General features: G+C 41.7%; 1 protein-coding gene across 16 annotated transcripts in view; it reads right to left on the bottom strand.

Annotated features, from left to right (window-relative positions):
* Positions 1–22,846, bottom strand: part of KIAA1217 (KIAA1217 ortholog) — a 366,098-nt gene that overhangs the window by 176,251 nt on the left and 167,001 nt on the right. For 5 of the 16 annotated variants that reach the window (XR_008731924.1, XR_008731923.1, XM_027799332.2 and 2 more), the window contains exons 1-2: positions 6,078–6,400; positions 736–1,022 (exon numbers count right to left, since the gene is read on the bottom strand). Coding sequence is in view for 14 of the 16 variants with exons in the window: in XM_027799332.2 (XP_027655133.2) it covers positions 736–1,022; positions 6,078–6,147 (357 nt within the window). In the remaining 2 variants the exon portion in view is untranslated. Of the gene's footprint in view, positions 1–735; positions 1,023–6,077; positions 6,401–20,868; positions 21,030–22,846 lie in introns of those variants that run through there. The other 11 variants (XM_055708257.1, XM_055708260.1, XM_055708258.1 and 8 more) reach the window with 6 other exon arrangements.

The following is a 22,846-nucleotide window of genomic DNA, read 5'->3' on the forward strand; positions in this document are numbered from 1 at the left end:
TTAGGCTGTGAAAGGATCCTTGCATGGCATTCCTTGAATTGAGAAGGTTGAAGTGTCAGCAGCCTCCACCTGCTCTTAGAAATACATCAGCATGTCACATCTCCTCTGACCCTACACATACTTTTTGCTGCTGAAAAGCAATTGGAGGCAGGTGAAAAGCAAACCACCTTAAGGTACACTGCTGACAAGACCAATGTGGATGTCAAAACAGCTTGGAAGAGGCAGATACCTGTGGGTAAGTCCATTCTGTTTGTATTACAAGACTCAAAAATATAAAAGAAAGCAAATTAAAGGGTAACAAAGCCATCTTAGCCACACAGAAACACTCCACAGATATTTTCTTTTCTTCTGGGCAGTGGCACTAATATGGAAAGTGTAACAGAAATTAACAGCTGTTCCGTATTTTCCCTTCAGCTGTGAAAAGTAGATAGAGACCCATATACTAAGATCAAGAGTCTCACCTTCACCCCCTTCTCTGTGAATACTCTAAGAAAATGAAAAGCTCTTAAAAAATGTCAGTTTCAACAAACAATTCTAAGGTAATATTGAATAGTTTCATTTTTATTATTGTTTCTGTGAATTTCAAGGGAGTAACTAAATCTTAGGCTGCATCAAAAAAAAAATCTGTTTCATGCTTTGTTACATTCTCACCTTTTGTAATGAGGTAACACCCAGTTTTGTAGGAGTTATAAGGTCCGTTTAACAAAAAGCAAGATATGAATTTGACTTTCATACCTGATCTCTCAGTCTCTCCTGGTGTCCCATTATTGCTGTAGCATGGTGGGGATATTTCTGTTTCAGATGCTCAAGAAAAGCCTCTCTCTTCCTATCCATTTCCGAGGTTTGCATTCCCAATATTTCTTTGGAACTGCGAGGCCCACCTACTGTATGTCTTCGAGGGATGTTGCGGGTGGACTTTGAATTAGAGGAAGTGTGACTGTTCGGGGTCGAAAGGAGCTCTTTAGATCGGAGACATTCTGCATCATCTAGTGATGTTACATGCAAACTGGTTTTTGCCTGGTCTGAAAAAAAAAACCAAATCCCAGTGTATTATAAGAACTTAATCCCAACATTCACATTAATAAGAAAAAGAAAATAATCGAAATAAAAGCTAGATTCTCTTAAAAGTATGGTAGTGTTCAACGGCATGTTCTGCATCATTAGTCATATACACGTTGTAAGAAGTGGCCTGGAAATAATCACTTATATAAGCTATGCACAGTACTTACATACTTTTAACACACAACTTCAGCATTGCCTCACAGAAAAGTGAGTATCATTGAAGCAGATGTCCCTTTTATTTCATCTTTACCACTACGCAACTTGAAAAGAAGATCTGACAGGGCCCTTACTCCCTGACCTTTAAAATCTACAGGACGCTTTACACAGAAGAAATGGGTTTCTTCAATAGGCTCCAGTACACTTAATAGCCCTAGTATCTAGGTAACTAGTATCCTTAAGGATAGCAACTGATAAAATTCCTTGGACAAAGCAGATTTGTAATCCTTAATCTTTTTCCAGTGTGTTTTCAACATGCTCTGAAACACCTATGAAACAGTAAGAGGGTTTTGGAGGCTTTTTTTCCTGATTTCTGACTGTGGTCTGGTTTTAAATTTCATGGATCTCCCTTGGATTTTATATGTCTCAGGACAGCGGGCTGGAAAATACTACATCACTTTTTCAATAAACCGTTTCTTAAGAAACAGAATAAAACCAAGTTTTGCATGATATAAAAAGAAAAAAAACCCCAGTCAGATAAATTTTACAACTTTAAAATCTACTTTAAGGCCAAAGACCACGATAACATTTGTAAAGAGATACGCAGACACGGAGGGTATGTAAGTGCTGGCTTATCTTCAGGTAACTGTGTAATACGAACCCTCTGGTGCATGAAAAAGTGTGGTCTGGAGCCTTGTTACCTAATACCTTTGAAAAATCCCTCCCTCTCTTGTCAGCAAAGGGAAAAAAAAAAAACAAAACACCAAAACCCAGAAGCACTGAAAAGGCCTCTCCGAGCCTGATGCAGCCTTCCTCATCTTTGGGCAGCCCCACCCGCCCCTGTGAGCATTAACCCTTTACAGCACCTCCCCAGGAGCTGGAAACTCCTTCCTCTATGGATTTTTAATACGTCTCTACTCCTCTCCAGCAGACACTTTTCACCTCGGAGCCCTTTATCCCACCAGCGACCGTCTCCCCGGTGAGCTGCCATTTATACGGCACTGCTGTTTGGAAACAGGCACCTACTCGCTTCTTTTTATGGTTCAATCCCTCAGTTTGACACCCTGCCTGCCACTTGCCTCAGGATTTTGTGCTGAGGATTTTTCAGCTTTCTGGTGTGCACTGACCATTGCCTGCCAAGTCCCACGTAACATCAAGCCCTGGTAGTAAAGTAAATCCCCCGTCGGTGGAGACGCTGCCAGTGTGATGTCGCAACAATTCACAGGGAGAACCAATTCCCTTGGGTTTCACAGGACAGAGCCCTGAAAGCGCCTCAAAGGCTTTGCATGTTTCTGTAAGCTCCCTGTAATGCTTAAAGGACTCCAATTTACCAACAACCCCCTCCCATTTGCATTCAGGGAACCCCGTCCCAAAAGCAGAACCAGCCCCAGGAGCCCAGGCTGCAGGTGGCACCATGCTTTGATAAGCACAGATCCAGGCAGGGCTTTGGAAACAGGTTTGGTTCACAGGGAAGTTTTACGCAGATTCTCACACAGATTCAAAACGCCATCTCTGATCTCCACAGCACCTTCCAAGACCTTCTTAGAAGCACAGTCATGGTTAAACCTTCAGAGCAGCAGCCTCACATGTACACACACACACTCAACTTTTCCAAACACAACCCAATTAAAAAACATCCAGCCTCACTGATGACTGAAAATTCAGAGCACCAACCACCAGGTGCACTCAGCTTGTTTGAGAAAAGTGGCAAAAAGGAGTTTTGCTGGCAATAATTTAAGTGTGGCTACTCCAGATACACTCAGTCAAAATAGTTTCTGAAAGCTTCACGGTCATTTCAATGGATTTTACATGGGAGGAAAAAAAGAGGTGGAATAGGGCTGGCTGAAATTTACCATCTTTAATTTGTTGCACTGAGAGCCCGGAGGTTATATTCCTGAGGCTGCTGGAACAAAGGCGGCAGACATAAATAAGGGATTTCCTTGGAGATCGAGGCAGTCAGCATGAGCGTGGGTGACTGAGTGCAGCAATTTGGTATAAACCCTTAAAGTATGGTCACAGCAGCATTTTCAATCACTGAATTGGTGGCAGGCACTTCCTCAAGAAGGCAGGTAAACCTACACTGGCAAACACAACGAAGAGCTCATGAATGTGTATTTTGGGTCCTAAATATTCTCATGCAAAACCTCTCCCTACTCTGCACTTGGGTCATTTCAATAGTTTAAGAAAAAAGTTCATTATTTGGAACATAAAGAGGCATATCAAGTAAAGTGTTTTACCACTAATTGTTATTGGGTGAAACCTTGAGAAGGAATCAAAAATAACATTCTTTTCTCATTCTATATTAGAAAGATTACAAATTATCTTATTTTTCTTTCATCTATTTGGAAAATACTGTATAAATACCAGTGAAAAGAAAGGAATGTAAACTATGCGAACTAATTGCTAGTCTTGCCATCGAGCTGACCTGGGCATTTAGCAGGATCCCGCAGCATTACAGCACACAGCAGCACGTGACTTTCTTTGCAAACCACACTCGCTGTCATGTTTGAGTATGGGTCTTTCCCCCAGTAATTGCTGAAAAAAATCTTCCCTAGCCACTTCCTAGCTAGCGATAAATGACTTTGATGGCAAGGTTGAAAGCGGGACAGTGAAATCCCCCCTGTGTAGCTCACGGCACATAAGCTCCACAGCTGCTGTGTGGGCCACTGCTACAGGGAGGAGAAATGGAGGGAGCTTTTCTGGATACTGGAGTTGCTCAATAACAGCGTGGGCAAAGTTCCCGTATCTTCCAAGTGAAGATAATAGGCCTAAAAATCAACCCCCACAGATAACTGTGCAATGTGTGAAGGATCATGTGGTGGTTCCCAGAAGAGAGTGAAGAGTAGCAAAAGGATAAATTATGCAAGTACCCTCCTTGGAAAAGGAGTCAAGAGAAGCCAACGGAAAACACAGAGGTGCACGATAAGCTTTTCTCCCTTTCTCCTTCCCGCATATCCAGAAGCTAAAAGCTGAAGGTCTTTCTGTTCAACAAAGTAGCAAGTCTAGAGGGCAACAAAAAGGAAAACTAGCTGATTGACAGGGGAGGACTTGGGCTATCCAAAGTCTTGAGTAACCCTGACACTTGAGTTGCTTCTCCAATCTGAAAACAAATTTCAAGATTTCTTAACATCACCCATTACTATAGTGGATGTAACTACAGGAAAGGCCCAGGTCTGCAGTGTAGAACAGTGTGCCCAGGATTATCAGGAAGATTATCATGAAGGATTGATTGCTATTAAGCTAGAAATTAAAAAATAAAAAGTAAAAAAGGGAAAAAAAAGGAAAAGAAAAAGAAGATAAAAAAGTCCTTCAACACGCCGTGGTACGCAGTTCTAAGTCACACCCTCCATGAAGTATACAAAGGTCAGGAAAGTCACTTTGCTTCATTATTTTAAATGTGAAGATTTTAATAGTCTTCGTTTGCAACCGAGGTGACATGAGAGAGGAACATTTTCAGAATAATTTCAGAAAAGTACAAGTATGGACCTGAACCGTATTGGTGCTATGAAACTGAGCCTTAAAGCAAACCACATGCAATACTTAAGTGTTTAAAAAAAGACTACAATTTTTACAGTGTGAGTCAAACTCACCTCCATTATATTTATGCTAGCAATAGGTTTGAGATTATTTGGAATCTTTCTAATTTCCTCTACTGTCTTTACAATTTGCTCTCTTTCCAAGGAACTTTCAAACGTAAATTCTGGATATGGGCCAAAACTACTGCATTTGGTTATGAGCATTCAAAGTTTTGGGGAATCATAGGATTGATCCAGTCAGACCTCTGTTTTTCTAGCTCCACATGTTTTCAGGCAGCTTCATACGATTTGTACAGAAGTATGTTACTGAAGGTGGTTTTTTCTCCTATTCTGACACATCCTTTAAGTGAAGATTTCCATCCCACTACACATAAATATATACAGACACAGATGCACGTGACTTGCACTTTCCAGTCTTTTAACTTTAAAAAATATTTAGAAGGGCACCAGGCAATTAATGAACTGCCAAGAAGAGTATTTTTTCCTCCCAAGCTCTCTATTAACTACTTTCTGGTATTACATACTTGCAAACTTGTGTCTTTTTTTTTTTTTAAAAAAAAACCACATGTACCCGACCATGCGCTATTTCTTTCACAGCAGCACAGTAACACAACTTCTTTTGAGGTGCCTATGAGGAGGAATACAATACACACGAACCGGGAATGTTCACAGGTGCTCCACAAATACCATAACAGACAGAGATTAGATTAGGTGTTTGCCATGCTACCTGAACGTTATGCACCACGTGGAATAGCCCACGAAGAATTCCCCAGGAAAGTTTTCCTTCACTTTTAGGCAAAATACATCGAGCAACGCACCACAGCTGACCCGCCGTGAAAACCACGCTTGCAATTTCTTGGCTTTGCTCCAAAACAAACCCACCGATTTCACACAAAGTCAACTAACCCTGTGACAATCTGCCGTGAATCTCCCTCTTCTAAAAGCCACCCCGAGGAAAAGATGAGCCCAGACCTACTTTTACGAAAGAAGTGCTATCTCTCTGCCCTAGGCGAGGCACGCAGCGCATTTAAAGGGAACGTGCCATGATTTCGGGCCCCCTCGCGGGAGCTGCACCCTCCGCGCCAGGCAGCGTCCTGCAAACCGTGACAGCAATGCAGCACGCTCCCTGCTCCAAAGGGTCGGCAGGGATCTCTCTGAGGAGAAAGTTAGCCTCACCGAGTCGGAGCAGTAGGGAAAACTGCAGAGCCATTAGCACGAGAAAGACATGCTTTTCTCCCCCATGCACTCTGCCTCCAGTTCTAAAAAGCGGCAGCGAGGGCACGTTTAAATGTGACTCCATCTTCGCCCGACTCCCTTACTTACCCTTCATCTGCCTGCTGTCTGTGGAGCAAGCCATGCACAGCTCAAGTTTCTGGCTTTCATTTTCCTCCATTGTCCCTGCCTACCGCACAGGCTCCCCTCTCCAACTTGGAAGCCGCTGCGCCCGGGCTGTCAGCGCCAGCCTCGGGGAGGAGAAAGGCAGCTCTCCCCTCCCGCGGCGAGCCCCCCGCGGCGCCCCGCATGCCCGCCGGGCCGGCCCCGGGCTGCTGCCGCGGCAGTGGGCGGCGGGCGGTGGGCGGTGGGCAGCGGGCGGACGCGCCCCCGCGCCCTGGGCCCCAACAGGTGATGGGCTCCGCTGCAGGCAGCCCCTAGCCGGGCCGCTTCCCGCGGCAGCCGCGCAGCCTTATGAAAGGGAACATTTCAAACGTGATTACAGGCCTGAGTCTCTGCTGGAATCCGAATCCGCAGCCTTTTAAATCTCCGTCATGGGACAAAAGGCTTTCCACAGAATATTTTTTTAAGCTCGTAACCACCAAGCCCACAAACATTCCTGATAAATGCTCCTCTGTCTGTTTTAGCGTCTCGTTTAAAAGTAATTCATTATATAAGCGCTTTGAGGTTTTGTTTTCTGTTGAATTCTTTCAAGCTGCTCAGAGAACGAATTAGGGAAAAATCAAGATACAGGAATTCAACTTTACTGAAGCCAATACAAATGAATGGTAGCAATATGTAAGCAGGGACTTGGGTTAAGAGGGATTTTGAAGCCTCAGTAGCAAAGCGTACAGAAACCCAAAACTAATTCTCTCTTGGCGGGTCGGAGGCCGGAAGCCTGCATGGGAACCAGCAGATCCACCGGGCTGCGAGGCAAAAAATAACGCAGCTGAGAAGGATGAGATCAAATCCCACAGACTGCAGCAGATGCCACATGTGTTGATTTAGTGGAGAATATCAGACCAAATTCGTCTATCGAAATCATAGCGCAGAGCCAGAGATGGTAGAACAAACTCAGTGTTGAGTTACAGCCTCGAGACCGGAAAGTTTATCCACTGACAACTTCTGAATTAAGTCAAGAACAAAGCATAATTGAGATATCAATAGAAATACGCAATTTCTCATTTAAATCGACCTTGTACTGCAACGCCAGATAACAGTTAGCATCTTGGATGTCTTTTTAAACAAACCTAGCGTAATCTGGCCTTCCAAGCTTCCTTCAACTCTTGACTTCAATATAACATCAGCTAAATTGCTTGCAATGACCTCTCAACCACCCAGTCCACACAGGCTAGGAAAATTCCCTTATGGTTCCTTCTACATCTCTATCTGGCAGAAATGTCATCCCGTCTGTTTGGATTATTGAATGCAGAAATGTTTTGTGTATACATAAATTCAGTACAGAAGCTCAAGGAGGATCACTCTCCTCATGCCCCAATCCTCCCCTTTCCAGGCAAGAAAGCCATTTGAGTATATTACAATTAACAATTGATAAATGAACAAAATTATTGTTCATTAGATCAGACATACATATTCTCCAGCACTTAAGAAATATTTATTTTCCTTTTTAACAATTCATTCTATATGGTCTTGGAACCTGGCAAAGGTCCCAGAAACCTGGCATGGAAAACAGAGAAGAGATGAAAATACAATCTAAACATTAGCAGCACTATTTAAGGTCTGCAGTACAGTGCTCCCAACAGAATACTCCTATAGTTGCCCTGCAATGTAAAGAAAACAGTGTGATACACATTGTATTTATAGGAGTGTTTTTACTGGCCTTGGGTTACTCCTGCTCATTCTGATTGGGGACTATTTTAGGAGGAGAAGTGATGGCCAGCCATCACGCTTATCTGATGTTGCCTTTTGCAATATGGAGGAATGTGCCTTTAAGATTGAGGTCTTCCAGAGTCTGGACAAGCGCAATGAGCCTCTTGCAACTTATATTCACAGCCAGCTGGAAGGAGAAGGGGGCTCTTACAGGAATAGTGATCACTGAACATCACCAACTGCAATAGAAAATAACTCTGAAACCCTTGATTGGAAAACAAAGCCAATGCAATTGCCTGGAGTAGCAAGATGAAAGCTGTACCAAGACATTTGCTATGCACAGGGCTCAGAAACTAAGAGTTGGGAAACTAAAGGCATTTAAAAAGACCTTACCCTGAAATAACAGTGGAAAGCACAATACATACTCGCCTACAAATGCTTAAAAGGAAGATGCTTTTGCAGCCTTATACCAAAAAAAGGGTTAGCTCTAAAAATCAGTACAGTTTGTACCAAGGGCCTTATAAGATCAAAATCAATGCACTCTAGCCCCTTAGGAGGCTTTATCTCCATCCACGTTGGGGGAAAAAAACTAGAAAATTAGTTTAAGGAGAAAAAAAAACCCAACTTCATTAAAATTAAAATATATTTAATTTCAGCCAGCACCATTTAGTTTCCACAGCAAAGAGCACAAGTCAGAGAGTTGGTCTCTCAACTTCCCCACTGATGGGTCCCACTGAGCAGAAGGTGCCCCTCGGGATGGTGCTAACCTAGTCTGAAATTTTTGCTTTAATGGCCACACCAGGATGCTCCCACTGCTGAGACTGACAGTAAATGATATTGCTGATGCTACTAAACGGTCTGAGCAACATGGACCCCCAAAATGCAGAGATCATCCAAGAGAGACTGCTTATTTGGTTGCAGACGTGTGACTTGAAAAGTGGGTATCCCCTTAGCAGAACTTCTGTGGCTGCAGAAGCAGTCTTTTGAACAGTTTTAAAGAGCACTGGCAAAAGGTGAGACTAAACATGTACCATCAAAATCAAAATAAACAAAAGAGCCCCACCCAGCCTCACAAGAAACATAATCATCTCTGCTGCTGCTTTGGACAGGGAACAATTGGGACAGCAAGGTCTCAAAACACGTCCTCTCTTTAAGGGAGAAGTCCTTGGGTCCCAAACTGGATTTAATGAATGTAAGTAGTAATGCTATTCCTTAAGATGTCACCTATGTCTATTTAAAAGGATTAGTGAAACTCCTTTAGCAGCTGAGAAACTGGAGGCAGCCAGAACCATTATGCTATTAGGCTCAAATAAAGTACTCCCCAGCATAGTCACTGGGATGAATCACTAAGGACAAGTTAAATAAACTTGATTAACCAGTTCATAGCACGCAATCAGCATTTGTTTATCTGTGGGATCAACAATAACAGTGGTTCCTTTTAATTACTGTGCTCAGATCTGGACCCATCAATATCAAAACAATGCACAGAGAATAATTGCTAACAGGATATGCTGTTTTAATTGTGTTTAAAATTAATGTCCCAGAGCGACTTAAACACTTCTGGGTTTAGCATGTGCATAAAAGGAACAATTAACAAATGCTGGCTGCATTTAATTAGTCAAATTTATAATATAAAACAATGACTCCATGATCTAGCAATTACTCACAACTAAAAAATTGGGAAGTTAATTATTAATAGTTAAATCAGAAGCAGCATCCCATAATTAAAGATCTGTCTCAATGTCCATGTGAAACCATGCAGCCACTGAGAAAAACATCATGAATGCTCTACGCAGGAACCAACCCGACACTACCCTGCTATAGTCCAGATGCAAATATTAGACCTGGCGGGGTGAGGCAGAAGTCTGGGAGGAATTACAAACACTCTGGTGGGTCACACTGCAGCACCTCTCCAAGCCATTACACAGGCAGCGATCATCTGGGCCTGCCTTGGAGGAGGGGAGCATCAAGAGGATGCTCCACCAGGTCTGGTCAGATTTGAAATAGAGAAAGTAACGTTAACAAACTATGGAAAAACAACACTGAGGGTGGTGAAACTGATTTCCGCCTTGGCCAGCAAAGAGCAGCTTCAGTGCTGCAATTCATTTGAGCACGTCTATTCTCGTTTGTGCTCAGCAAGTTCACTGCAATCCTTGGCGTGGTCTCTCAATGCTTAAAATAGACTCACTCCTAAAACTAAAGAACTATGTTCAGATAGTGTATCACCAAAGATGATACAATATTAGCTGCTAGCTTGTACAAGCAAAATGAAAAAAATCTCCTAGTTCTATCAACACAAATCCATGCAAGTAGATCTTAGGGGAAAAGAGGTTTACACTATTTTAAAATTAATTGTCTACTGATTTGGTACTGTACAACAAGGATCTGCAGATTTTTAAGATGTAGAGGGGGGCTTTATGATCATTTGGTCTCATCTGCTTAGCAAGGGATTTTAATGAACTGGGTCCTATTTCTAAGGCAAGGATAGTGGTTAAACTATTCAGTGGTTAGATTAAAACATCTGAACTTGATTTTAAGATTTACAAAGACAAACAATCTAATAAAACCTCTGGGATTATTTATAATGAAATTACCTTCGCTGTTAAAAAATCTGTGGAGAGTTTCAGTATTTATACTCCATACACTCCAGTTCCATTAAGAACTCTCATACTTGTGAGGAAAAATTAGTCCAGGGAGTGAAATGGTAACACTCCAGCTGAAGCAAGAAGGAAAACTGAGTATGAGCTTCTCTACACATCTCCATAACAGAATTTCATCGTGTGCTGTCAGACCTACAGGTTTCAGCTCTTCAGAGAAGTTCAGAGACTGACAGCGGTACCAAGAGCCACCACCAGCCTTAATCACTAAAACAACTATTAAAAAGTCACTAAGAGGTTGAACATGAGATACTCAGGTGATACATTCATCTTTCCAATTCCATTTCAAATGGAGCTCTGGAGAGCATCTATAATCACCTGCCACTTGGCACTGCCAAGCTCTCAGGTATGACGCAGGATGCAGTGTCCCAGCCCACCTCCCACTGACAAGCACTGTGCTGTTGAGTGCCTTATGCATCTCCAAGTAACAGAGCATCCATCCTTCATTCACTCCAAACAACATTTTTCTCAAGCTCACAACTCACGCCTGGACACCTACATCATGTTGAATATGTTAGGTTTTCTCTTTTCCAAGTTTTGTTCTTGTTCTCTTCCTCCTCCCTCCAATTTTTTAAATAAATGTTAAGGTCTGAAAGCAGTGAACCACTTGTGCATGTCCTAAATCAAACTGAGAAAAAGGACTATGGTCATCACAAAGAAGTACTAACATTCAAGGGTGGTGGTGGTGGTGGTGTGTGTTTAGAAAAAGGTGAATCTTCTCTCTCATAAATTTATTTCCCCCTCTAATTTGGGACAATCCCAACAAAGCTAACTCTAGATACACTTTAACATGACTTCCTTTCCCACCACTCAAGGTAAGATGGAACAGAGCTAAATGTGCTTAATTACAGTATGCATGTTTCTGACTCGTCCAATGCAACACCTTATTTAAGACTTTTTACACACACACACCCCCTCCATTGATGTCATCCCACCGTACCAAGCTAACATTAATATTGGTACATTGCCACCAGCACAGCCAACTTTGAGCTGAAGCCCCTGGACATGCTGCAGCTCCTCCTTGTGCCTGCCAACCTGGCCAGCCCTTCACACATCACACTTCCCATACAGAATCACCTATGGTAAGGAATGAGATCAGCCTGCAAACACAGAAATAGAGAATATGAACATCTGCTTTTGTAAGGTACCAAACAAATAACTCTGTGAAAGGAAAATGTGCCTTACATCGTGGAAATTTCAATCACTAGAGTTTAATCAAATAAAAAGCAATACGTGGGTGGGAAGGAAAGTGCAGGGAATTGTTTCTGAGGGAGGTGGAAGAAAGGGAGAGGAGAAGGTCACTTCTAAGTCCATCTGCTCTACATTCAAATTCCATTTCTCCCTGGTGTAAAGCATTTTGGTTTTGATAAGTTCCCTTTTGGATGACTTTACTCAAACAGAGCTCTGGTGAGGGTTTGGATTCAAATTGGTCCAACTTTTTAGCAGTGCCAGAAGAACAGACTTAATGCCTGAAACACTGACTATTGCTGGTTTCATGGATGTCTGCAGGATCTGGTTGTAAATGTATGAAGCAGCATGCTTTAGTGATCAAAGGCATCGAGAGTTGCTCTCTGCAAAGTACAATTACACTTTAAAAGAATCATAAGAGATCATTTATTTCATCTCTTACCAAGTACACATGGAGTTTATAAGATTGTCATGTGACTGCTTCAGTTAATAGCAAATACAAAGTGTACTTTGATGGAGCCTGTGTCCTGAATTAATACAATAGTTCACATTATGTTGTGATTACCGTAACTACTTACTTATCAACAGGAGAATGGTTTAAGTAAAATAATTAGCAAATAATGATTACAAATTAACACAATGGTACCAGTGTTGCCAATCCACACAATTCATGATGATGATCTTTCTTGAAAAGTCACTTTTTTGGGAACACTATTCATTTTATTAATCTCTGGGCATATATTTGACTTTTCTCCACAGTGTCACTGGCAAGAACTAGATTTTTTTCTAAGACTCAGACTAAAATCACAGGAGAGATCAGCACCACTGTGACTTATTGGGCTGGGCATTTTTAATTGTTCTTACTAGTTTCTCCCTGTCTCTTGCCACAAAGGTAATACTATACACAGCAAACAGCAATCTGAATGTCTGAAAAGACGTAAAGACAACTAGAGTAAATTCTTACAGCTTTGTTTCCATGTGGATCTGATTTCTAACCCAGTATGGATGGACACAGGTTGTGGTTTGTGAACCTTTTGTTTCTACTCCTTGTAGAGCACCAGCTCCTGAAGGCAGATGTCAAAGCAGAGGGCTCGTGTAGGACTTCCAACCTGTAAACATATCAATGACCTCTCCAACAGTGTATGTACAGCCCCTTCCTTAAAAAGTGCCTCTCTGACCTTCCCAAACCATGCTGATGCTATCATTAAGACAGTTGATTAGTAAGAAAGCAATCAGAGCTGACAGCAGCGGTGCTCCTGTTCTTTCTCAGGCCTGCCCAATCTGTTCTGCTGGGATGCACACTTATTAATTCACTCTTCAGTATTTAGGATTTCATAGCTTTAGGGACAGGGACCATTTGATTATCTTGTCTGACTTCCCATCTATCACAAGTCATTAAATTTGATATGGGGTCCTCACACAAAGGCCAAACACTTAAATGAGGTGAAGAAGACATTACTGATCTCAGGAGAACAATGCTGCATCTGCACTAGCATTTGTTTCAAACCCCACCACACATGTGATGAGATCTACCCTGATGATCAGCACAAAAAAGTGAAGGACATCAAGCTCCCAGCTGACTTAACCCCAAGAAAAGCTCCTTCCTCTGCCTTTAATTTCCCAGATCAGACATCCACCTTAAAAAAACCCCAAAACTATCCTAACTTCAGAGCTGTGGTGCACACATCCAGTCACTCTCTCCAGCGCAGTCAGTCTCTTAGGCATGAAAAAAGAGTGACGGGAAAAAGAAAAACACCTCAAAACATACCTAGTCCAATGTGCATGGAGGCAAACCCTCCTGAGCACTGCACATTACCAGCTGAAAAGCTGAAGCTTGACAGTTGATTATAATCACTGTCTTTAATACCGAGCTGCCAGTGCAACAAGTGTGTTATTTAAGAGCATTTCAGCACACAGACCCACAAAGGTGGGCAATGGAGCTGATGGATCAGGCAAACCACATCAGGACTGCCAGAACCATCCACCCTGCAACAACCACCCCCGTAAATACAGGCTTTTTCGCTGCACCTGGGCTAACATGGCTTTTGCAAATATCCCCACTCTCATTTCACAGACTATGTTATAGTTAATTGACTGATGTTTAACCACCCTCAGTGCTAAGGAATTGCCTCCTGTTTCCTTAGGATAAAGCTGACTTAACTTCAGTTTCCAGCGATCGGACTTACTCTCCCCCTTTGTCTGCCAGACCCACCAGTGCCGTAGGGCCTGTGCTTGGTGAGAAAGCCATCTCAAAGCCTCCTCCTCAATCACTTGCCTCAGCTGAGCTCCTGAAGACTTCCATTATACCTCAGTGTCAGGTTTTCACCTTGGAAAACAAGTCTTTGCCTCTCTTCACTTTCTTTCTAGTATTCCCATCTTCTCCTTGCAGTACAGCTAGCAGGATTATCAGAGCCCATTCTTCTGAACTTAATATACTAACAGTAATAAAGGAGTACATGACCTAAGCTTACCTCTGAAAACACTGGTGTGGCTGGATGCTGCACAACAGCACAGAGCTCCCAGGGAAAGGGGTGTCAGGCTGGTGCACTTCCCAGCTGGGACAGGGAGCCCGTGGCCACAGCCACCTCTTCCCAAAAAGGGAGAGCATGCTTTGGGTTTGGCAAGGGCAGAACGTCCAAGCACCACGCGAGCCACAGTGACATGACTCTGGTGTCATACCCGATTTCTCCTACAAGGGGAGGTCTTCTCCTTCTGTGCAACACTTTTGCAGAAGATAAAAAGGGAGAAGAAGTAACAATGATCCATCTCATCAGGCTCCAAGAAGGACACAGAATTGCCTGGGGTGAACGCAAGAAGCAGCAACGTCAGCACAGAAAGGTGTCATACGATGTTTAAGCTTATTCAGAGGCAATGCCTCTGTCTCTCTCATGAATAAATACATAACCCAAGACAATTTCATTCCAAATGTTTTGTATTTCCTACAAAAACTTTTCAAAGAACGTGATGACTCACAGGTGAGCTCTCCACTGACAACACAAAATGACACTGTATTTGTTACCTCCCTTCACAAACTGCAAGTCTGCACTGAGATATCTGTGTATGTCACATAATATAGCATATGCCTTTACACGCAGCATAGCTGAGGATAGGGAACAGGCAGTAAAGGTAGTGACAATGACAGGTTTTCTTTACTCCAAAGGAAAAGGTTATTAAATACTAACTGGTAACATAGCTTTTACTGCATACGCATATACTCCAATACTCTGATTTCCAAGACTCACCTGGAAGTGTAATTCTGTGATTTATTAAATTTTATTTATGATTTTCATACTATTGCCTTAATCATTCATAATTAACATAAAACATAACAAGGTCCAGTGATAAATTCCCACTTTTTTCCCCTCTTTTGCCTTTTTGCTCTACATCTGCCATTAAAAGATAGTACTTCAAGACTTCAGCTGGAATGATATCTAAATCCTTTTACCAGTTGGAAGAAATTCTGGGCAAAGTGCTGGAAGGAAAGAAGTATCAAAACCTCTTTGAAACAAGATAACAATCTTACTTACATGCCTCCATTTTAAGTTTTATAAGCTCCTATAAATCCTCTCTCACAGCACAGAGTAACACAGGAATGCCCATGGATGAGGGCACTGGGTAAGCAAAGGATGAGTTTACAACCCATGAGCAGTATTCATTCAGTGCTTTTAGTCTGCTTTTTTGCAAGGAGTCTTGCCCTAAGAGCTCAAATCAAGAATAGCTGGATCCTGGTAGAGCAGCTCTATCCAGAGCTATTCTCTACCCAGGACTATGGGAGTAAACCTAAGTGCAGAAGATGGTCTGCAGAATGGAAATTAGGACAGAGTGCTTTACAAGTCTGACATCACTTGGAACACCTAAACCAAATCTGAATAGTTTCCTAAAGAAGTGCCTAAATGCAGCCAGAAAATACAGTCTGAATTCCACAGTTAGGGGCTAAAATGCTACAGGCAGTAATAATCAATCACTTTCTTTTCCCCACCATCACAGAAGGTAATTTGTTTGCTTTCTCCACCCTGCAAGGAAAAGACCGGGTGGTCTTCTGAGTTAAGAATCTGAGAAATATTCCTCTCAAGGACAAGGCCACACCAGGCCTCCTGGGCAGCATGAAGTCCTTTTTCAACACTGTCTTACACTGTACTTTATTTTAGTCACGGACATTAAGACTGTGGTAGTACTTTTGAAATCATCACTAAATACCTCTTCTTCATAGCTCCATGCAAATCTCAGGAGTGTTTCCAAGACATGAATAAGGCCTCAGCTGCTGAAAGGTAGCATGTTTTCAGTTCCTCAGCTGTCTTCATCAGCATGGGACTGCCCTGACACAGGGATTCTTTATTTGATTGAAAACTAATTCCCCTTAATCTTGCAGAAGTTGTCACAGGTTTTAAGAATATAGCAGCTTTATTCAATACATGATAGGTAACTGTGAATTCTGAGGCTGTTAGTTTGTCGAAGGAGTGACATCTCAATAAAAATAAACACAAAAACTCAGGCCCTTGCAGACAGCTTAAATCATTCACAGTCTACTTTTTTAAAAACATCTAATACGTTGCTATACATTCAGACTTTTAAAAAAAGAATTAAACTTTTTTGTATCTTCAGCCCCTTCTTAAATAACGTACATCTGATAAAGCCTATGCTCAAAGCCATGCCATTTAAAGTCTAAGTTGTTTGTACTAAAAAAACTAAGTCATGGAGTCTTCAGTGTTGCAATTCAGCTTCCTTTTACAGCAAAAGGAAGGTAGAAGAAAATGGGGCAAGAATCAGGCTGAAAAGCTTTCTGAAAACTGCAGCTGCAGCCAACAGCTGAAATTTAAAATCAGACATTGTTTTCTCTCCTCATCTTGTGGGCTCTGCCACAGTTTTCAATAAACCACAAATTCAGCCACAGAGGCACTATTGCTTGTAATTTTCTTTTGCTGATGGAGCTAAATTAAGACCCATAAACACTTCCCCCTGACTTCAGAAAGTAGTGTATGCCACTCCCCAGTAGGACTCATGACACGTTCCATGTGGACCGCATGTTAGGCAAGGAGCAAAACCCACATGTGGTCCTGTGAAATTAATAATTTAATGTTGCAGAGAGAACCTGAAACACAAGATCATATGGGTCAAAGAAAGCAGAAGCAAGAACTGCATTTTTATTTCCCAACCCAGTGAGAGAACAGACATGTGACAGCCAGCAGACACGGTTCCCTTAGATTTCCACAGGGGATGCAGCAATATCCCTTGGTAAAGAAACAAAGAAGGGAGATCCTCCACTCAATAAAAAACTGAATAATGACAGGAAAGACCCCGTTGGAACAAAAGCCAGATTTCCTAGGGGATGGAGATTACCAGTTGCATCACAGAGAATGCATTGGTCCAGGCCCCTCTCAACCTTAGTGAGCTGAAAAAGAGGGCGTAAGTGAGGTGGCAGAGCTTGCTGAGAACATTACAATATTCAGTGAAGACAAGGGCTGATTACGAAGAAGAGACTTCACAAGATTCACTGACTAGGCAGTAAAGTGACAGATGAAATCCCATGTAGATAAATGTAAAGTGATACACATTGACTTTCAACAGACTATTATCACTCAAAAGGAGAGTTTGAGGTTATAAGTGTTTTATGAAAATTTCACCTCAGTGCGGACTAGTGATTAAAAGACCAAATAGATATTAGAAAATGCTAGGAAAAGAATAGTGAACAAGAACAGACAATATCATTATGCTACTGTACAAATCCACAGCCTACCCACATTTTTAGTATTGCATGCAGTTTTAATTAACTCCAGGTCAAAAAAGATAGAGCAGAAATAGAAACGTTAAGAAAAAGGTGGCATAGATGATCAAAGTTATGGAACAGTTTCTGTATAAGGAACAACTAAACTATGTAGGACTCTCCATTCTCAAAACAGATGACCCAAATGTCTGTTTGACGCCTATAAACATGAGTGACAGAAAGAAGCTGAATCGGGAAAGACTGTTCATTGTCTCTCTCAATACAGACTGTAGGGTCATCAAACGAAACAAGTAGGTTAATGATTCAGAAATACATAGATCTGAATATTAATTTCACAGAGCACTGTAGAAGTGCTGATAAGCTGGGGAACTTCTTGCTGTAGGACACTGCAGTTGCTGAGTATACAAGATTTAAAAAAAAATAAAACCCGTCAAGTTAATGGAAAAAAAATTCCATTGAGCACTGTTAAAAAAAGGACATAATCCTCTGTTTCCTTTAAGTAATCTCTTAATCAAATACTGCTGGGAGCTCGGAGGATATTCCAGAATTATTCACTACATACCTTCCTTGATCCTGTACCCTTCCCTAGGTAACCATCACCATTTGAGACAGGTTGTCGGGCTGGATGTCTGGTCTGACCTGCTACAACTACTCTGACACTTGACAAGGTACAAGAAGCCCTAATGCTGACAGTAACATTTTGTCATATGTGCTAAACAAAAAGAAATAGAAGCACTTACATTACAACAGAAAAATAACAACCCCAGACCTAATCAAAATACTCTGCTGTGTAGTGAGAATCGTACAAAAATCTCCTCCTGGCACGAGGATACGGGAGAGAATGAATGGCATACAATATGTTAAGTCGTATCATCTCATCTGTTCTAAAAATGGCCTTAAACATTTGTCTACACAGGAAAGTTAGTGTAGTGGAAGCTAGAGAATGAATTTGCAGTGCTTCAGCTATTCCACAGAGGTGGTGGACAATGCAGGGTAAATCTTACATGGCATCAGCATCCGAAGCTCTGGCTACCACCAAGTGTCAGAACATTATTAAACCTTTTGAACAAGGGATCTATACAGCTTAAGGGGGCTGAGATCATCTTTTCTCCCTCATTAACTCCACACTACCGAGCAGCCACTCTGGAGGACAGCATGACTCCGGCTGAAGTACAGGGTGGCACCAAGCCTCCCTCAACCTTCCCCATCTTTCTGGGATGTGGGACCCAGGGTAAGGGCAGGCAAGGCTGTGCAGATCAGTGCACAGTATTCCACAGCATAGTGCTGGGATCTGGCAGCAGTAGGATCATTGGCAATCTGCTCATTTAGAAGCATTAAATCTGAATATCTGTCTACAGTAGCACACACAACCTCTCCAGGAAGGCATTTGATGTTTTGTCCCCGTAGTTCTTTGGAAATTTGCTTTTACTGTTTCTTTTTTTTTTTTTTTTTGTTAGGAGATTTTTCAAGGGCAAAGAATAATACACCTTTTATTAAGCAGCTATGCACAGTAAAAAACTTTTTACTAGCAATTTCTCAAGGAATGTTATGACTGGCTGACTTGAAAGAGGCCTATCCAGAATCTCATTAGATTTTCAAGTACTTTAGAAAGCAGTTCTTACTGAATTATCAAACTTGCAGGAAAGCAATGGCAGTTTCATACCTGAGATTATGTACTTCTGTGTTAACTGCAGAAACATATTAGACTAGTAAGGAGTGTCATGCACTGGGAGCTACTGCAGTAACAGGGAGCTGCTGGGGAATGTTGGGGAATACTCTTTGTAAACATTTTATTTGCATGATTAAATACAGTTTTTCAAAGTGATGCACAGATGACATGATATACAGTGATGTAGCTCAGTAACTCTTTGACCCAGAAAATCTTAAGTGGTTAAGAAAAGACACAAAAGCTTCATGGGTGTGGAGCACACAGTTCACAACACCTTGCATAAGCAAACTTACTGCATACTGCTGTTTGGACAGAGCAGCCAGATGTGTCCTCTGTTGGAGACCAGGGCCCCTGCAGACCTGCAAAGGTGGCTGCAGGCTGGCAGAAGCACTGGTTGTTCTAGAGTTGTTTTACACCCATCTGCAATATTGACACTGCAAATATGAGAAAACAAGAGTGCTATTTTCTAGCTGATGTAACTTCTCCTTAGATACCACCAAAGAATCCCAGAGCTTCCTTCTTCTGAAGGGCAGCCAACCTGCTGCACCTCACCTAGTTTCAGTCATCAAAAATACAAGCAGCTAGGGTAAGCAATTCACCGCTGGCGTGGAACAGGAACCTGTTGAAGGTTACTCATCCCACTCATTCTAGACACCTATTTTAAGGTGGGGTGAATTAGTCTCCTGAGACATGTCTCCATGTCTGTAAAGCAGCATACACATTAAATGCCCAGCACATACAGGGCCAATGTTCGAGGAGGTGACACACACAGGCAGAAGAGCGCACTGATTGCTCAGTGGGCAGCTCTCCATAGGCGGTAGTGGTGGTCTCCTGGAAACATCTGCCCATATGGCTTTTTGGATGCTATCACACTTCCTTAAATAGTTCTAAGAATAAAATAAAATTAATTTTTTATTTGGAAAAACATGTACTGTCTATACATGGAAATATCTTTTAATACTCTTTTTAACATTTCCATGATATTTTAGACAGCAAGTGATTCCAACGTAGACTGTTTTCCTCAAAAGCCAAGCACATATTTAATCCTAAACTTTAGGCTCCCTTTCCTATTTCTATTTTTTCCCAACACTTTTTGTCATACTGTTTTGCTGCCAGCAGTCTAGACAATCAGTTTCTTAAACACCTCCTTGAAACAAAACAATCCAATCCAGAGAATATTCTAAGGAGACTCTCACCACCATAAAATGCTGTTTTACAAGGCTGAGGTCTGTCTGTCTTTCCCTTGCACTACTTTTCTGTTTGCAATCCCTTACCAGATGGAGATGTTGCATGACTCCTGGCCAAGCTTTGAAAACCGAAGCATGAAGCCTGCTCTTAAAACTTCTGTCCATAACACTTCATGAGTGGTTGCTGTGGCTGTGCCAGAAGAGTTGCAGACAGCACTTCCTTCTACACTTTGACCTCCATCCATGTAGACACATCGCGGCATCCACACCAGGCTCTACTGAGCAGCACTGGGACCTCAGGTCTGCGTAGCATATGGCACCATGCACAGAAGGTAACACTTCTTCCTCTCACGCAAACACACGTGCACACTGTGACTGCCTGCTTAGCTGTATGTTCTCTCATCTCTTGGCTCATCATATTCAACACATATTGCTGACAACATACCTTACTTTGCCCCATATAGGCCCCGCTGGAAAACACATGAAGAAAAGCTATGGCAGAACGTAGAGATGAAGGCATAGTTAAAAGGTTGAGATTTCAAGCTGTTGGTAGCTGGACAGAGTGCATAGTTGGACTGATAAGAGGCAGAGAGCTGGGCTGGGGGTTTACAACAGCTGAAGGCTCTCCAGCGTCAGCGAGATTACCTACAGGGAAAGTGAGCATCCAACTCCTGCAGACATTGAAGCTGCTGTCCCTTAAAGCACACAGCCCAGCAGAAGGAGAGGAAATTGCTTCCTGTCTTGCTACTTCACTTTAAGGCTTGTCCTGGCTTTTCACTTCGTGGTCATCAGAGGGCTATGCTCAATGTCCTGCCAATGAAATACATGCAATTTTTGCAGAACTAAACAAACAGCTTCCTACCACGGAAAGTCCCAAAGCACTGAGAAAATAGGTTGATCTCCACCCATTGTTTCAAAATGTTATTCACAGCTTCGAATTACAGCCTTGTAATGAAAGTATGGGGAAATAGATGAACAGAGAAATTGGACTTTGCCAATAGAGATATTAGAAATTAGCAACATGCAAACCACTTTTTTTTTTTTTTTTTAAAAAAAAGGCTCTTTTTAAAATTTTAATTTGCCTTTCATTCTCAACAACACAGAAGAGGAACATGCCGAAGCACATCCTATGCACTCCCTGTGACTGGTATTGGTGGGCAGTGGGCAACCTTTTCCTCCCAGGTAACTGAGCAAAGTGCTGTGCACAAACCTGAGCCTGAAGTCATGTCAAAGCAGATTGCTAAAGTAAGATCCCCATCTTAGAGAAAAGTCCAGTAACTTTTTCAGGCCTGGATAAGAAAAGGTAAAGTTATTCTTAGATGCTGTTTGGGAAACCTCAGATTGTGATCTTGAACACAGAAGAGCAGAAGTTCTCTATAAGGCAGGCATGAAACAACTTAAAATCTCCAGTCTTTCCCTAAGACTTCATTTGTCTTCAGGGTGAAGCCTCAGACTGTTGGCTCTCACCACAGCCCCAAAACTGGCTAGACCACAAGAAAATCAGCTGCAAGCCAGTATAATAAGACTGATTAACCACTTAAACTCTACTTAAGATCTCAAAATAGTTCTTAAATGGAAGATGGTACATTTTACTCTGTAAAAACTCATGACACTTGTTTTCATAGTTACACTGATGATTTATATAGGCATACACACTTGGCACTTTGCACACTCACTGCAATGACATCAATGTGAACTGCTAAGTTTTGAAGGAAAACTCAGTGTTCATAATTGCCCTTTAGTTACTGGGATTGGTGTCTGGTTGAAGATAAAACCAAAACATAAAGCCTTACACCAAATACAAGCTGTGATGCTGGAAGAATTTTGAACTGCTCATATAAAATGCCTGCACATGGGACATTCTGCATTACTTCTTAACATTACTGCATTTTCTTCACAGGGATGGGGTTAGATTTAAACCCAAAGAATGCATTAGTGATGCTTATGGAAAGAAAAATACCAAGGAATTTAAAGCTGATATACCCCCCACCCAAAAAAAAAAAAAAAAAAAAAAAAAGAAGAAGAAGAAAAAAAGAAGAAAAAGGAACCTTAAACTTGACTTGGCAGTCTTCACACATATTGGATAAAAGACTTGGAAAACAGATGCTCCTTCTTACCAGCAGCCAAGATCTTCTAATAGTCCTACAACTTGTTAATCAACTAACATATGGTACCACTTTAGGAAAACACACTCTTCTGATTTTGCATTTACATGGTCTGTTTCCTACAGAACTATTGTCAAGATTTAGCCACTGTAATATAACCTAGTAATTTTTATTCCTACACTTTAAATTAATCAATAAGCACAGAAATAAATTTAAATCCAAACAATAAGTAAACCTTATTTTCACACAGTTTCCAGTGATGTATTAATTTCCTCTCACCATGCTGAACCTCATGAGTCTGTAAAAAAAAAAATAATCACAATTTGCTGCAAAAGTACAACCTAAAAATTCTGTTGACTTTGACTTAAACCCCCTGAAATCCCAATACATTATGTTTTTTTGGCCAAAACTAAATTGTCAAGGTAAAATTTAATGTAGCTTGGTAATACCTGCACAAGGCGATTCCCACATATACGTAACCTTACTAATGTGTTTTAACTTCTCTTTTATACACGAGGCCTT

The sequence above is a fragment of the Falco cherrug genome, chromosome 4, assembly GCF_023634085.1.
Source record: "Falco cherrug isolate bFalChe1 chromosome 4, bFalChe1.pri, whole genome shotgun sequence".
In the NCBI taxonomy this organism is placed as follows: domain Eukaryota; kingdom Metazoa; phylum Chordata; class Aves; order Falconiformes; family Falconidae; genus Falco; species Falco cherrug.